Raw genomic sequence first — 16575 nt, forward strand, 5'->3', positions numbered from 1 at the left:
GTCATCTTGTTGTATGACTGGTTATCCCCAACCACCCCTGTAGATTCTCCCATCTCTCCCGTGACATCCTCTGTGTCTGTCCTGACTTGACCTACTAAAACCACGGAGCAAAACTTAGTGTGTGTATACAACAACTAGCCCTGTCACTACCCCGTTTCACAATCCTCTATGTGTCATATCTAGTCTGCCTGTCCTGACTTGACTCAACCACAAAGCTTTCACCAGTTGTCTCACAGAGATCGATTTTGATACATGTTTCCTTTGTTTATATAATGTTTGTTAAATTTTTTGGTTTTTACATTTTATTGTGTATAATTGTATTTTGTGAGTTCCCCAGGGTACATTTGCAAATGTGTTTTCCTTAAATACAAGTTAATGATAATGAATCCCAGCCGGTGTGAGTCGTCGTCCTCAGTTACTGCTCTCTCACAGACCGGTTTTCTAGTCTGTAGTTCTGTCCTGTTCCGACATGGCTTACTAAATCATACGATCTCAGCAGTTCTGACTGAGTAACTCAGATCATCGCCCTCGTACCATCGCCCTCGAACCATCGCCCTCGTACCATCGCCCTCGTACCATCGCCCTCGAACCATCGCCCTCGTACCATCGCCCTCGAACCATCGCCCTCGAACCATCGCCCTCGTACCATCGCCCTCGTACCATCGCCCTCGTACCATCGCCCTCGAACCATCGCCCTCGTACCATCGCCCTCGTACCATCGCCCTCGTACCATCGCCCTCGTACCATCGCCCTCGAACCATCACCCTCGAACCATCGCCCTCAGACCATCGCCCTCGTACCATCGCCCTCGTACCATCGCCCTCGAACCATCGCCCTCGTACCATCGCCCTCGTACCATCGCCCTCAGACCATCGCCCTCGTACCATCGCCCCCTCGTACCATCACCCTCGTACCATCGCCCTACCATCGCCCTCAGACCATCGCCCTCAGACCATCGCCTCGTACCATCGCCCTCGTACCATCGCCCTCGTACCATCGCCCTCAGACCATCGCCCTCGTACCATCACCCTCGTACCATCGCCCTCGTACCATCGCCCTCGTACCATCACCCTCAGACCATCGCCCTCGTACCATCGCCCTCGTACCATCGCCCTCAGACCATCGCCCTCGTACCATCGCCCTCGTACCATCGCCCTCGTACCATCGCCCTCGTACCATCGCCCTCGAACCATCGCCCTCAGACCATCGCCCTCGTACCATCACCCTCGTACCATCGCCCTCGTACCATCACCCTCGTACCATCGCCCTCGTACCATCACCCTCGTACCATCGCCCTCGTACCATCGCCCTCGTACCATCGCCCTCTAAGCGTATTAACTTGAATCCTAGGATGGTGATGAATCGTTATGAAATTGCTGTTTATATGTATTTTCTTCCCCTTTCTGCGAGTTCAAACCGGTTTTAAACCTGATTCACACAATGTGTATTAATGCATGCTGTTTGTTTCTGCGAGTTCAAACCGGTTTTAAACCTGATTCACACAATGTGTATTAATGCATGCTGTTTGTTTCTGCGAGTTCAAACCGGTTTTAAACCTGATTCACACAATGTGTATTAATGCATGCTGTTTGTTTCTGAGTTCAAACCGGTTTTAAACCTGATTCACACAATGTGTATTAATGCATGCTGTTTGTTTCTGCGAGTTCAAACCGGTTTTAAACCTGATTCACACAATGTGTATTAATGCATGCTGTTTGTTTCTGCGAGTTCAAACCGGTTTTAAACCTGATTCACACAATGTGTATTAATGCATGCTGTTTGTTTCTGCGAGTTCAAACCGGTTTTAAACCTGATTCACACAATGTGTATTAATGCATGCTGTTTGTTTCTGCGAGTTCAAACCGGTTTTAAACCTGATTCACACAATGTGTATTAATGCATGCTGTTTGTTTCTGCGAGTTCAAACCGGTTTTAAACCTGATTCACACAATGTGTATTAATGCATGCTGTTTGTTTAGCTTTAGCCAAAGACCACATCATGTCTTTAAACATTGTGTTTTGTATAAATTAGTGCCTTCAGAAACTATTCATACTGCTTGTTTTTTTTTTTTTGCCTAAATGGTTTAAATTTAGATTTTTGTATCACACAATAACCCTTAATATTTGACATTTTTTACAAATTATGTCCCCCATCACTAGTCCAACATGCTGTCATCTACACAGCTGACGGTCTGAGAGACTATCCATTTCCCCCATCACTAGTCCAACATCCTGTCATCTACACAGCTGACGGTCTGAGAGACTATCCATTTCCCCCATCACTAGTCCAACATCCTGTCATCTACACAGCTGACGGTCTGAGAGACTATCCATTTCCCCCATCACTAGTCTAACATCCTGTCATCTACACAGCTGACGGTCTGAGAGACTATCCATTTCCCCCATCACTAGTCCAACATCCTGTCATCTACACAGCTGACGGTCTGAGAGACTATCCATTTCCCCCATCACTAGTCCAACATCCTGTCATCTACACAGCTGACGGTCTGAGAGACTATCCATTTCCCCCATCACTAGTCCAACATCCTGTCATCTACACAGCTGACGGTCTGAGAGACTATCCATTTCCCCCATCACTAGTCTAACATCCTGTCATCTACACAGCTGACGGTCTGAGACTATCCATTTCCCCCGGAGACTGTATCAACCACTTATCTAGCTACTTCATCAGATCAACTGTTGGCATGGTAACTACCTGGATTACCTGTGATCTGAGGTTCATTTTGGGATTGAGGAAGGGATGAGGAAGGGATGAGGAAGAAGTAGCCAAGCTACAGAAGAGTTGTTTCGAAAGGGATCAGTTTGAGCAAGGCGAGGTACATAATCCCTCCTCTTCATCACATAATGATTAGTTATTAGGGATGAAGGTGATTTTTGTAGATCAGGTGATTTTGCACAGGTCTAACAGCAATGTAGTCCATCTCACACACACACACACACACACACACACACACACACTGGTTTCCGTATTTGGTAGTGTTGCAGTCTGAGTCGGACTCCGTGTTGTGTAAACATGTTGAGAGCTGTGCTGTGTAGTGAGTCAGGTTCATTCTCCAGTGTCACAATTGGCACCCTAGTCCCTATGTAGTCCACTACTTTAGACCAGGGCCCATAGGGGATAGGGGGCCACTACTTTAGACCAGGGCCCATAGGGAATAGGGGGCCACTACTTTAGACCAGGGCCCATAGGGAATAGGGGGCCACTACTTTAGACCAGGGCCCATAGGGAATAGGGGGCCACTACTTTAGACCAGGGCCCATAGGGGATAGGGGGCCACTACTTTAGACCAGGGCCCATAGGGAATAGGGGGCCACTACTTTAGACCAGGGCCCATAGGGAATAGGGGGCCACTACTTTAGACCAGGGCCCATAGGGAATAGGGGGCCACTACTTTAGACCAGGGCCCATAGGGAATAGGGGGCCACTACTTTAGACCAGGGCCCATAGGGAATAGGGGGCCACTACTTTAGACCAGGGCCCATAGGGAATAGGGGGCCACTACTTTAGACCAGGGCACATAGGGAATAGGGGGCCACTACTTTAGACCAGGGCCCATAGGGAATAGGGGGCCACTACTTTAGACCAGGGCCCATAGGGAATAGGGGGCCACTACTTTAGACCAGGGCCCATAGGGAATAGGGGGCCACTACTTTAGCACTTAGCTGCTGTCCTTGTCAATAGACACCAGGGACACTAGATAGGATGTTAATTTACACCGGAGAATGTTAGTGTTGCTACTTGCTATCAATGTTTTGGTTCAGAGTTGCTCTTTGATGTTGTTTGGTTAGGGCTGCAATATTCTGGTAACTTTACCAGCGTGCCCAAGGTTAGCCAGAAATCACGGTGGGAAGAGTTTTAGAAGTGTGTGGGGGGGGGGGGGGTTAGCAGCTGTGTTTTGGTTGATATTGTGTTGACTCTGATCTCTCCATCTTCCCCCAGAGGTCCTACACGTTGATAGTGGAAGCCTTGGACGCTAACAATGACACCAGCGGTGAGTGGCTCTCTGTCCTGCTGGCTCTCTGTCCTGCTGGCTCTCTGTCCTGCTGTCTCTCTGTCCTGCTGTCTCTCTGTCCTGCTGGCTCTCTGTGTGTCCTGCTGGCTCTCTCTGTCTCTCTGTGTCTCTGTCTCTCTCTCTGTGTCTTGCTGGCTCTCTCTCTCTCTCTCTCTGTCTCTCTCTGTCTGTCTCTCTCTCTGTCTCTCTGTGTCTCTCTCTCTCTCTCTCTCACTGGCTGTCTCTGTCTCTCTGCCCTGCTGGCGCGTTGTCCTACTTTTAGCTCACTCTGTTTTCCCCTCACTCATTCTTTCTCTCTGTCCTGCGTGTTAACCTTAGGAACTCTCCTAGCTGTTGAAGGCACCTCTCCTCCCACATGGCCCGGTGTGTGAGCGCATGTTGACAGGTGTCTGTAACCACCTGACCACCTGAATAACTCAGTGAAAAGGGGGGAGAGCAAGGGAGAGCAAGGGAGAGCTGCAGACTGGGGGAGAGAGGGCGGGCGGGAGAGAGAGAGAGGATTCAGAGGTGGAGGAGTGATCTGTGGCTGTCCTTCATATGAAAGTGAGTAGTGAGATCAGATGGTAGCCTGGATCCAGTCACAATGCAGGTCTGTTACCTGACCTTTCATCTACAGGAGGTTACATCACTGTTCAGATACCTTCTATGTTCCACTATGGCACGATGATGAAGCACCATGGCTGTCTGTCTCGGGCTGGCTGTCTGTTTCTGGCTGTCTCTGGCTGGCTGTCTGTCTCTGGCTGGCTGTCTGTTTCTGGCTGGCTGTCTGTCTCTGGCTGTCTCTGGCTGGCTGGTTGTCTGGCTGGCTGTCTGTCTCTGGCTGTCTCTGGCTGGCTGGCTGTCTGTCTCGGGCTGGCTGTCTGTCTCGGGCTGGCTGTCTGTCTCGGGCTGGCTGTCTGTCTCTGGCTGGCTGTCTGTCGCTGGCTGTCTGGCTGTCTCTGGCTGGCTGGCTGTCTCTGGCTGGCTGGCTGGCTGTCTCTGGCTGGCTGGCTGTCTCTGGCTGGCTGGCTGTCTCTGGCTGTCTGTCTGTCTGTCTGTCTCTTGCTGGCTGTCTCTGGCTGGCTGTCTGTCGCTGTCTGTCTGTCTGTCTGTCTGGCATAAAGGTGAGGGGGAAGTGTAATGGAACTCCAGTACAGGTGGGGGGTGTAATGGAACTACAGTACAGGGGGTGTAATGGAACTACAGTACAGGGGGGGGGGGGTGTAATGGAACTACAGTACAGGGGGGGAATAGAGCGAGAGAGGAGACTGTCAGGGCTCACTGCCTGAGGAGGAAGAGAGGAGACTGTCAGGGCTCACTGCCTGAGGAGGAAGAGAGGAGACTGTCAGGGCTCACTGCTGAAGATGTAGGACAGTGGTTACCAACCCTTTCTGAGTCGAGATCCCTTTGAGTCGAGATCCCTTTGAGTCGAGATCCCTTTGAGTCGAGATCCCTTTGAGTCGAGATCCCTTTGAGTCGAGATCCCTTTGAGTCGAGATCCCTTTGAGTCGAGATCCCTTTGAGTCGAGATCCCTTTGAGTCGAGATCCCTTTGAGTCCAAATGTTAACAGATATCTTCCTCTCAGATATATATTTTCTTAAACAACCATAGGCTTATTTTTCTTAAAGTTATGTAAATGTAACAATATTAACAGTTCTGTAGCAATGAGGTTTATGCAGTAGGCTATAGGCCCAATACATTATCACTGCATATTGGTTTTGCTTGAACTGCCCTGCCAATGTTGGTCCAAACTCTTTAAACATGATATTTAAATGTAGGTACAGTGCCGTGAAAGTATTTCATCTATTTTTGCTATTTTTCCTCAAATCTATTCTTTGTTGATACCAAATGTGATCCGATCTTCAACCAACATATAATGTTAGATAAACGGAACCAGAGATTACAAATAACAAGATAAAATGGAGACATATTTGAGTTATTTAATGAAGTTATAAATATATATATATATATATAGTAATTAAGTTATCTAACACCCATTTTCCCCTGTGTGAAGGAGTAATTGCTCCCTTACTCTCAGTAACTGGTTGTGCCACATTTAACTGTAACGACTCCAACCAACCACTTCCTGTAGTTGTTGATCAGTCTCTCACGTCGCTGTGGAGGAATTTACTGTAGCTGCAACGACTCCAACCAACCACTTCCTGTAGTTGTTGATCAGTCTCTCACGTCGCTGTGGAGGAATTTACTGTAGCTGCAACGACTCCAACCAACCACTTCCTGTAGTTGTTGATCAGTCTCTCACGTCGCTGTGGAGGAATTTACTGTAGCTGCAACGACTCCAACCAACCACTTCCTGTAGTTGTTGATCAGTTTCTCACGTCGCTGTGGAGGAATTTACTGTAGCTGCAACGACTCCAACCAACCACTTCCTGTAGTTGTTGATCAGTCTCTCACGTCGCTGTGGAGGAATTTACTGTAGCTGCAACGACTCCAACCAACCACTTCCTGTAGTTGTTGATCAGTCTCTCACGTCGCTGTGGAGGAATTTACTGTAGCTGCAACGACTCCAACCAACCACTTCCTGTAGTTGTTGATCAGTCTCTCACGTCGCTGTGGAGGAATTTACTGTAGCTGCAACGACTCCAACCAACCACTTCCTGTAGTTGTTGATCAGTCTCTCACGTCGCTGTGGAGGAATTTTGGTCCACTCTTCCACACAGAACTGCTGTAACTCAGTGACATTTGTGGGTTTTCAAGCATGAACGGCTCGTTTCAAATCCTGCCACAACATCTCAATTGGGATTAGCTCTGGATTTGACTAAATCAGTCCAAAACTTTCATTTATTAATTATTTTTGTTGTTGTTGCTTTTTAATCATTTTCATGTCTTGATTGTGTGTTTTTGGATCATTGTCTTTCTGCGTGACCCAGCTGCACTTCAGCTTCAGCTCAGAGACGGATGGCCTGACGTTCTCCTGTAGAATACTCTGATAATAGAGCAGAATTCGTGGTTCCTACTAGGCAAGTCGTCCACCATTGCAGTGTTTGGTTTTCTCCAGACAAAATGGGATCAATCTCATCCAAAAAGTTCACTCAAGTTTGCCAAAAAAGAAATTGGAAACACCTGAATGATCATTTAAGACTCTTGGTAGAATGTCCCATGTATGCCTGGTGAAAACCAATCACTGTATTCCAGGAGAGGGGGAAGGAGACTGTAGAGGGTTGCCACAAGCCAACCAGCGAGAGGGGGAAGGAGACTGTAGAGGGTTGCCACAAGCCAACCAGCGAGAGGGGGAAGGAGACTGTAGAGGGTTGCCACAAGCCAACCAGCGAGAGGGGGAAGGAGACTGTAGAGGGTTGCCACAAGCCAACCAGCGAGAGGGGGAAGGAGACTGTAGAGGGTTGCCACAAGCCAACCAGCGAGAGGGGGAAGGAGACTAGAGGGTTGCCACAAGCCAACCAGCGAGAGGGGGAAGGAGACTGTAGAGGGTTGCCACAAGCCAACCAGCGAGAGGGGGAAGGAGACTGTAGAGGGTTGCCACAAGCCAACCAGCGAGAGGGGAAAGGAGAGAGGGGAGGGCCTGTCCTGAATGAATGATTCCATTGGATCCAACACATCATACTACCATTCGCCAGGACATTCACCTTATCAGAATACATGCTATGTCTACATAGACAGAGGTGTTTCTCACCAATCAGATAGGAGTTTTGATTAAAGAACGAGGGCCATTTGCTCCAGTAGGAGCTAAAATCAAGTAAGTCAAGGATTGTACTATCCTCCATTTTTAATTTCTACCACCAATGCAGCTGATATTGATTGTGTTTTTTCTGAACCTTCCATTAGCTGGTGATTTGAGAAGGCGTCCCGCACTGGGATGATCAACCCCAGCCATGCTATACATTCTAACGTGTTCTATATCTATATCTAATATATTCTAACTGGTTGTATATCTATGACCCGTTAGGTGGTGATGGTCAGGTGATTGAGAAGGCGTCCCACTCTGGGATGATCAACCCCAGCCATGCTATACATTCTAACGTGTTCTATATCTATATCTAATATATTCTAACTGGTTGTATATCTATGACCCGTTAGGTGGTGATGGTCAGGTGATTGAGAAGGCGTCCCACTCTGGGATGATCAACCCCAGCCATGCTATACATTCTAACGTGTTCTATATCTATATCTAATATATTCTAACTGGTTGTATATCTATGACCCGTTAGGTGGTGATGGTCAGGTGATTGAGAAGGCGTCCCACAGTGGGATGATCAACCCCAGCCATGCTATACACTCTAACGTGTTCTATATCTATATCTAATATATTCTAACTGGTTGTATATCTATGACCCGTTAGGTGGTGATGGTCAGGTGATTGAGAAGGCGTCCCACTCTGGGATGATCAACCCCAGCCATGCTATACATTCTAACGTGTTCTATATCTATATCTAATATATTCTAACTGGTTGTATATCTATGACCCGTTAGGTGGTGATGGTCAGGTGATTGAGAAGGCGTCCCACTCTGGGATGATCAACCCCAGTCATCAGTGGCAGAAGCTCAGCCACAACGGTCCTATTGGTCAGTTTGACTATCAGATCCGGGTCAGCTGTGACGAGCACTACTACGGCTTCGGGTGCAACAAGTTCTGCCGACCCCGAGACGAGTTCTTCGGGCACTACACCTGCGACTACAACGGGAACAAGACCTGTCTGGAGGGCTGGTCTGGACTAGAATGTAACACACGTATGTAAACGCTGACTTCTTCCTGCCGACCTCTTGAGATCCCTTGGCAGAAGGGTTCAACCTAAAGGTGGTTCTCCCGGTTGAATGGATATTATCACCGGTAGGCTGGGAGGGAGAGGGCCATCTGTAGACACACAGACAGTCTCTACACACAGAGAGAGGGGGGAAAAGAGAGACTGTCTCTACACAGAGAGAGAGGGGAAAAGAGAGACGGTCTCTACACACAGAGAGAGAGAGGAAAAGAGAGACTCTACACGGAGAGGGGAAAAGAGAGACTGTCTACACACAGAGAGAGGGGAAAAGAGAGACGGTCTCTACACACAGAGAGAGGGGAAAAGAGAGACGGTCTCTACACACAGAGAGAGGGGAAAAGAGAGACGGTCTCTACACACAGAGAGAGAGGGGAAAAGAGAGACGGTCTCTACACAGAGAGAGGGGAAAAGAGAGACGGTCTCTACACACACAGAGAGAGGGGAAAAGAGAGACGGTCTCTACACACACAGAGAGAGCGGAAAAGAGAGATGGTCTCTACACAGAGAGAGAGGGGAAAAGAGAGACAGTCTCTACACACAGAGAGAGCGGAAAAGAGAGATGGTCTCTACACAGAGAGAGAGAGGGGAAAGAGAGACAGTCTCTACACGGAGAGGGGAAAAGAGAGACGGTCTCTACACAGAGAGAGAGAGGAAAAGAGAGACTACACGGAGAGAGAGGAAAAGAGAGACGGCCTCTACACAGAGAGAGAGGGGAAAAGAGAGACTCTACACGGAGAGAGAGGAAAAGAGAGACAGCCTCTACACACAGAGAGAGAGGGGAAAAGAGAGACTACACGGAGAGAGAGGAAAAGAGAGACAGTCTCTACACACAGAGAGAGGGGAAAAGAGAGACAGTCTCTACACACAGAGAGAGGGGAAAAGAGAGACAGCCTCTACACAGAGAGAGAGGAAAAGATAGACGGCCTCTACACACAGAGAGAGAGGGGAAAAGAGAGACGGTCTCTACACAGAGAGAGAGGGGAAAAGAGAGACAGTCTCTACACACAGAGAGAGGGGAAAAGAGAGACAGCCTCTACACAGAGAGAGAGGAAAAGATAGACGGCCTCTACACACAGAGAGAGGGGAAAAGAGAGACAGCCTCTACACAGAGAGAGAGGAAAAGATAGACGGCCTCTACACACAGAGAGAGAGGAAAAGAGAGACAGCCTCTACACAGAGAGAGAGGGGAAAAGAGAGACTCTACACGGAGAGAGAGGAAAAGAGAGACAGTCTCTACACACAGAGAGAGAGGGGAAAAGAGAGACGGTCTCTACACACAGAGAGAGAGGGGAAAAGAGAGACGGTCTCTACACACAGAGAGGGGGGAAAAGAGAGACAGTCTCTACACACAGAGAGAGAGGGGAAAAGAGAGACTGTCTCTACACACGGAGAGAGAGGGGAAAAGAGAGACAGTCTCTACACACAGAGAGAGAGGGGAAAAGAGAGACAGTCTCTACACACAGAGAGAGGGGAAAAGAGAGACGGTCTCTACACACAGAGAGGGGAAAAGAGAGACAGTCTCTACACACAGAGAGAGAGGGGAAAAGAGAGACAGTCTCTACACACAGAGAGAGCGGAAAAGAGAGATGGTCTCTACACAGAGAGAGAGAGGGGAAAGAGAGACAGTCTCTACACGGAGAGGGGAAAAGAGAGACGGTCTCTACACAGAGAGAGAGAGGAAAAGAGAGACTACACGGAGAGAGAGGAAAAGAGAGACGGCCTCTACACAGAGAGAGAGGGGAAAAGAGAGACTCTACACGGAGAGAGAGGAAAAGAGAGACAGCCTCTACACACAGAGAGAGAGGGGAAAAGAGAGACTACACGGAGAGAGAGGAAAAGAGAGACAGTCTCTACACACAGAGAGAGGGGAAAAGAGAGACAGTCTCTACACACAGAGAGAGGGGAAAAGAGAGACAGCCTCTACACAGAGAGAGAGGAAAAGATAGACGGCCTCTACACACAGAGAGAGAGGGGAAAAGAGAGACGGTCTCTACACAGAGAGAGAGGGGAAAAGAGAGACAGTCTCTACACACAGAGAGAGGGGAAAAGAGAGACAGCCTCTACACAGAGAGAGAGGAAAAGATAGACGGCCTCTACACACAGAGAGAGGGGAAAAGAGAGACAGCCTCTACACAGAGAGAGAGGAAAAGATAGACGGCCTCTACACACAGAGAGAGAGGAAAAGAGAGACAGCCTCTACACAGAGAGAGAGGGGAAAAGAGAGACTCTACACGGAGAGAGAGGAAAAGAGAGACAGTCTCTACACACAGAGAGAGAGGGGAAAAGAGAGACGGTCTCTACACACAGAGAGAGAGGGGAAAAGAGAGACGGTCTCTACACACAGAGAGGGGGGAAAAGAGAGACAGTCTCTACACACAGAGAGAGAGGGGAAAAGAGAGACTGTCTCTACACACGGAGAGAGAGGGGAAAAGAGAGACAGTCTCTACACACAGAGAGAGAGGGGAAAAGAGAGACAGTCTCTACACACAGAGAGAGGGGAAAAGAGAGACGGTCTCTACACACAGAGAGGGGAAAAGAGAGACAGTCTCTACACACAGAGAGAGAGGGGAAAAGAGAGACAGTCTCTACACACAGAGAGAGGGGAAAGAGAGACAGTCTCTACACACACAGAGAGAGGAAAAGGGAGATGGGGACAGTTTGTCTGTATGCCGGGAGGCTATGGAATTATGATAATATTGACTGTTTCTGGGTAAAGGGAAATGTTTGGAGCCCAGTAGGAAGGACGTTCAACAGGTTGATAAACTCCCAGCGTATTGTACCTGCATGTGTCACATGTCAACAGACGGAAGATGCCAAACTGCCAACATTTCAGATATTCACTGACATATGCTAATTTTTGCTCTCTTCCTCCCCTCCATCCCTCCTTTCATCTTCTTCATCCCTCACTCTCCTCCTCCCCTCCATCCCTCCTTTCCTCTTCTTCATCCCTCACTCCCCTCCTCCCCTCCATCCCTCCTTTCCTCTTCTTCATCCCTCACTCCCCTCCTCCTCCCCTCCATCCCTCCTTTCCTCTTCTTCATCCCTCACTCCCCTCCTCCACCCCTCCAGCTATTTGTCGGCAGGGCTGTAGTACAGAACATGGACACTGCAAAGAGCCAGGTGACTGCAAGTAAGTATCTGTTTCCTCTCTTCTCCCTCCCTCCTCCACCCCTCCTCTCCTCCTCCACCCCTCCCTCCTCCCTCCCCTCTCAGTCTCTGTTTCCTCTCTTCTCCCTCCCTCCTCCACCCCTCCTCTCCTCCTCCACCCCTCCCTCCTCCCTCCCCTCTCAGTCTCTGTTTCCTCTCTTCTCCCTCCCTCCTCCTCCTCCTCTCCTCCTCCACCCCTCCCTCCTCCCTCCCCTCTCAGTCTCTGTTTCCTCTCTTCTCCCTCCCTCCTCCACCCCTCCTCTCCTCCTCCACCCCTCCCTCCCTCCCTCCCCTCTCAGTCTCTGTTTCCTCTCTTCTCCCTCCCTCCTCCACCCCTCCTCTCCTCCTCCACCCCTCCCTCCTCCCTCCCCTCTCAGTCTCTGTTTCCTCTCTTCTCCCTCCCTCCTCCTCCTCCTCCTCCTCCACCCCTCCCTCCTCCCCTCCCTCCTCAGTCTCTGTTTCCTCTCTTCTCCCTCCCTCCTCCTCCACCCCTCCCTCCTCCCTCCCTCCTCAGTCTCTGTTTCCTCTCTTCTCCCTCCCTCCTCCTCCACCCCTCCCTCCTCCCTCCCTCCTCAGTCTCTGTTTCCTCTCTTCTCCCTTCCTCCTCCTCCTCCTCCACCCCTCCTCTCCTCCTCCACCCCTCCCTCCTCCCTCCCCTCTGTCTCTGTTTCCTCTCTTCTCCCTCCCATGATATTTGTTATGAGTAGGGTTGTGACGGGCATGGAATGTTGGATGACTGGACTGTAATTGGCCAGCCAATTGACCACGATCTCTGTAATGACCGTTCGCATAGCAATTTAAAAACGGCACACTACCGTTTTCTACTTTCCTCCTCTCCTTACTGCATGTGCTGCCGTAGAAACGTAATGGTCAGAACGAGGTCCCCATTCAAGTCAGTGATGGCATAATGGGGGGACTGGCGGCCATTACGATCAAAGCAGGAAGTGAAACAGGAAGTGTACAATATGTGCTGTGATTTATAGATTCAACTTAACTGACATTACAATAAATCCAGTCCATTGAATGAGCCACATCAGTTCAGTGAGTTTGTATGGACTAAAAGCAGTAAGGCCAAATGCCACATTTTAATGAAGTAAGTTTACCCCCCCCCCCCCATTTTCGTGATATCCAATTATGATCTTGTCTCATTGCTGCAATTCCCCCAATGGGCTAGGAGAAGTGCTGGTCGGGTCATGTGTCCTTCAAAACACCACCCAGAGTATGATGAACCCCTCCACCACCACCACCACCCAGAGTACGATGAGTCCCCCTCCACCACCACCACCACCCAGAGTACGATGAGTCCCCCTCCCCCACCACCACCACCCAGAGTACGATGAGTCCCCCTCCACCACCACCACCCAGAGTACGATGAGTCCCCCTCCACCACCACCACCAACCAGAGTACGATGAGTCCCCCTCCACCACCACCACCACCCAGAGTACGATGAGTCCCCCTCCCCCACCACCACCACCCAGAGTACGATGAGTCCCCCTCCACCACCACCACCCAGAGTACGATGAGCCCCCTCCACCACCACCACCCAGAGTATGATGAGTCCCCCCTCCACCACCACCACCACCACCCAGAGTACAATGAGCCCCCTCCACCACCACCACCCAGAGTACAATGAGCCCCCTCCACCACCACCACCCAGAGTACGATGAGCCCCCAGAGTATGATGAGCCCCCACACCCCTCCACCACCACCACCCAGAGTACAATGAGCCCCCAGAGTACAATGAGCCCCCCAGAGTATGATGAGCCCCCACACCCTCCACCACCACCACCCAGAGTACAATGAGCCCCCCAGAGTATGATGAGCCCCCACACCCCTCCACCACCACCACCCAGAGTACAATGAGCCCCCAGAGTATGATGAGCCCCCACACCCCTCCACCACCACCACCCAGAGTACAATGAGCCCCCCAGAGTATGATGAGCCCCCCAGAGTATGATGAGCCCCCAGAGTATGATGAGCCCCCCAGAGTATGATGAGCCCCCCTACCACCACCACCCAGGTATGATGAGCCCCCCAGAGTATGATGAGCCCCCCAGAGTATGATGAGCCCCCCAGAGTACAATGAGCCCCCAGAGTACAATGAGCCCCCAGAGTATGATGAGCCCCCAGAGTACAATGAGCCCCCCAGAGTATGATGTAGATCACGGTTTATTAAGGCTGTTTATGGCATAGAAAGGAATGAGGGTCATTGTTTCCAAGCTGAACCATGAGAGATGACAGAATAACTCACACCACCACCACCACCACCCAGTACGATGAGCCCCCCTCCCCCACCACCACCCAGAGTACGATGAGCCCCCCTCCCCCACCACCACCCAGAGTACGATGAGCCCTCCCCTCCCCCACCACCACCACCACCACCCAGAGTACGATGAGCCCCCCCCCCCCACCACCACCACCACCACGCTACGATGAGCCCCCCTCCCCCACCACCACCACCACGCTTCTCTCTCATCTGTGGAACAGAGAATTGACTTCTGTGTGGGAAAAGAGGACTCCCATGGAACCAACAGCAGTACTATCCTAAAGAAGCTGTGTCTCTACAGTTCAGGGTTTAGGTATATTGTGTTTATTTCTTTGGATGACAAGTCTGGCTTTGTTCTGGTTTGGCCGCATGCCAAAGTCAAGCATTCCTTAATTAACTGATCATTTAATTTTTATTTTTTAATTCAGCCATGTTGTTTATCCCACGTTCTGACGTCACTAGCTTTCCACTGAATGTTTTGTCGTTCGTCCCGAAGAGCACCCTATTCCCTACGTAGTGCACTACTTCTAGTCCAGAGCTCTAGTCAAAGGCAGAGCTCTATATAAGGACACGGACTTCGTGTGGCCCGAAGAGCACCCTATTCCCTACGTAGTGCACTACTTCTAGTCCAGAGCTCTAGTCAAAGGCAGTGCACTATATAAGGACACGGACTTGGTGTGGCCCGAAGAGCACCCTATTCCCTACATAGTGCACTACTTCTAGTCCAGAGCTCTATATAAGGACACGGACTTGGTGTGGCCCGAAGAGCACCCTATTCCCTACATAGTGCACTACTTCTAGTCCAGAGCTCTATATAAGGACACGGACTTGGTGTGGCCCCTCCCCTTATAACCGTAAACCGCTCCAGGCCCAACGGTCCTGGTCTGTGTTGTTGTTGTCTAGCTAGGTGTGGCTATATTTATGCAAATGCACCTCCACCATCAGGGTTTTAAAGGAGATGGATGAAACCATTGACTGAAGGGAGTTTCCACCGTTATTAAGTCCTTGTGAGGAAGTGTATAAGTGTATATCAAGGTAGAGATTGGTGCAGAGCTCTAGGGCAGAGATAATTCATATTGTATTGTATTACACCCTCTAAACTTATCCCACAGATCCAAAATATGTTTCATCTGTTAGTGTTCATTAAAAAGTGTATGTACAGTACCAGTCAAAAGTGTGGACACCTACTCATTCCAGGGTTTTGCTTCACAGAGTTCAAGTAACAGACACAGCTCAACATCAACTGTTCAGAGGAGAATCAGGCCTTCATGGTCAAATTGCTGCAATGAAACCACTACTAAAGGACACCAATAAGAAGAAGAGACTTGCTTGGGCCAAGAAACACGAGCAATAGACATTAGACCGGTGGAAATCGGTGATGATCTCTGCATGTGTGGTTCCCACCGTGAAGCATGGAGGAGGAGGTGTTATGGTGCTTTGCTGGTGACACTGTCAGTGATTTATTTAGAATTCAAGGCACACTTAACCAGCATGGCCACCACAGCATTCTGCAGTGATTCGCCATCCCATCTGGTTTGGGCTTAGTGGGACTTTCATTTGTTTTTCAACATGACAATGACCCAACACACCTCCAGGCTGTGTAAGGGCTATTTGACCAAAAAGGAGAGTGATGGAGTGCTGCATCAGATGACCTGTCCTCCGCAATCCCCCGACCTCAAACAAATTGAGATGGTTTGGGATGAGTTGAACCGCGGAGTGAAGGAAAAGCAGTCAACAAGTGCTCAGCATATGTGGGAACTCCTTCAAGACTGTTGGAAAAGCATTCCAAGTGAAGCTGGTTGAGAGAATGCCAAGAGTGTGCAAAGCTGTCTATTTTAATTTTTTAATTTTTAAATTGTTTTTTATTTAGTTCATATGATTCCATATGTGTTATTTCATCGTTTTGATGTCTAGAATGTAGAAAATGATACAAATAAAGATAAACCCATGAATGAGTCCAAACATTTGACTGGTACTGTGTTTTTATATATTTTAAAATTGTTTAGATATATTTTCAGATCTATCTGCAGATCCCCTACAGTACCTCCATGCCCCCCCCCCCCACAACCACACTTTGAGAGGCCCTGTGTTCTCGTGTTCTAAGCTGTGACCTCTCTAGGTAGTCTCGGTTTAGGGTGCACTCTACCACTTTACTGGTGTACACAAACTGATCCTGGTTCCTCTGGGCTGCTTCCCCACATGATCAGTGCCTGTTTTCAATACATCCAGGAGTAGAGATCAGTTCTCTTTTTAAAATACGAGCCCAGGGGACAGCACCATACCGCCGGGCCGGAAGCCTTGTTATCAGTGACTGAAAGGCTGCCAAGCCAGGGTTTAATTGCGGAGCCCAGTTAAAACAATGTTTTTTTCTTTTTGTTTAAATGAACTCTCCCAAGACTTTAGTTCCT

At 49.4% G+C, this 16575-nt stretch overlaps 1 protein-coding gene across 1 annotated transcript in view; it reads left to right on the top strand.

The window, feature by feature from the left end:
• The window catches only part of LOC135573815 (protein jagged-1b-like), a 73746-nt gene that overhangs the window by 24766 nt on the left and 32405 nt on the right, over positions 1–16575 (top strand). The window contains 3 exon segments of the mRNA XM_065024019.1: positions 3962–4013; positions 8464–8721; positions 11823–11883. Of these exon segments, the coding sequence (XP_064880091.1) occupies positions 3962–4013; positions 8464–8721; positions 11823–11883 (371 nt within the window).

Source organism: Oncorhynchus nerka, linkage group LG10 (assembly GCF_034236695.1).
Source record: "Oncorhynchus nerka isolate Pitt River linkage group LG10, Oner_Uvic_2.0, whole genome shotgun sequence".
In the NCBI taxonomy this organism is placed as follows: Eukaryota; Metazoa; Chordata; class Actinopteri; order Salmoniformes; family Salmonidae; genus Oncorhynchus; species Oncorhynchus nerka.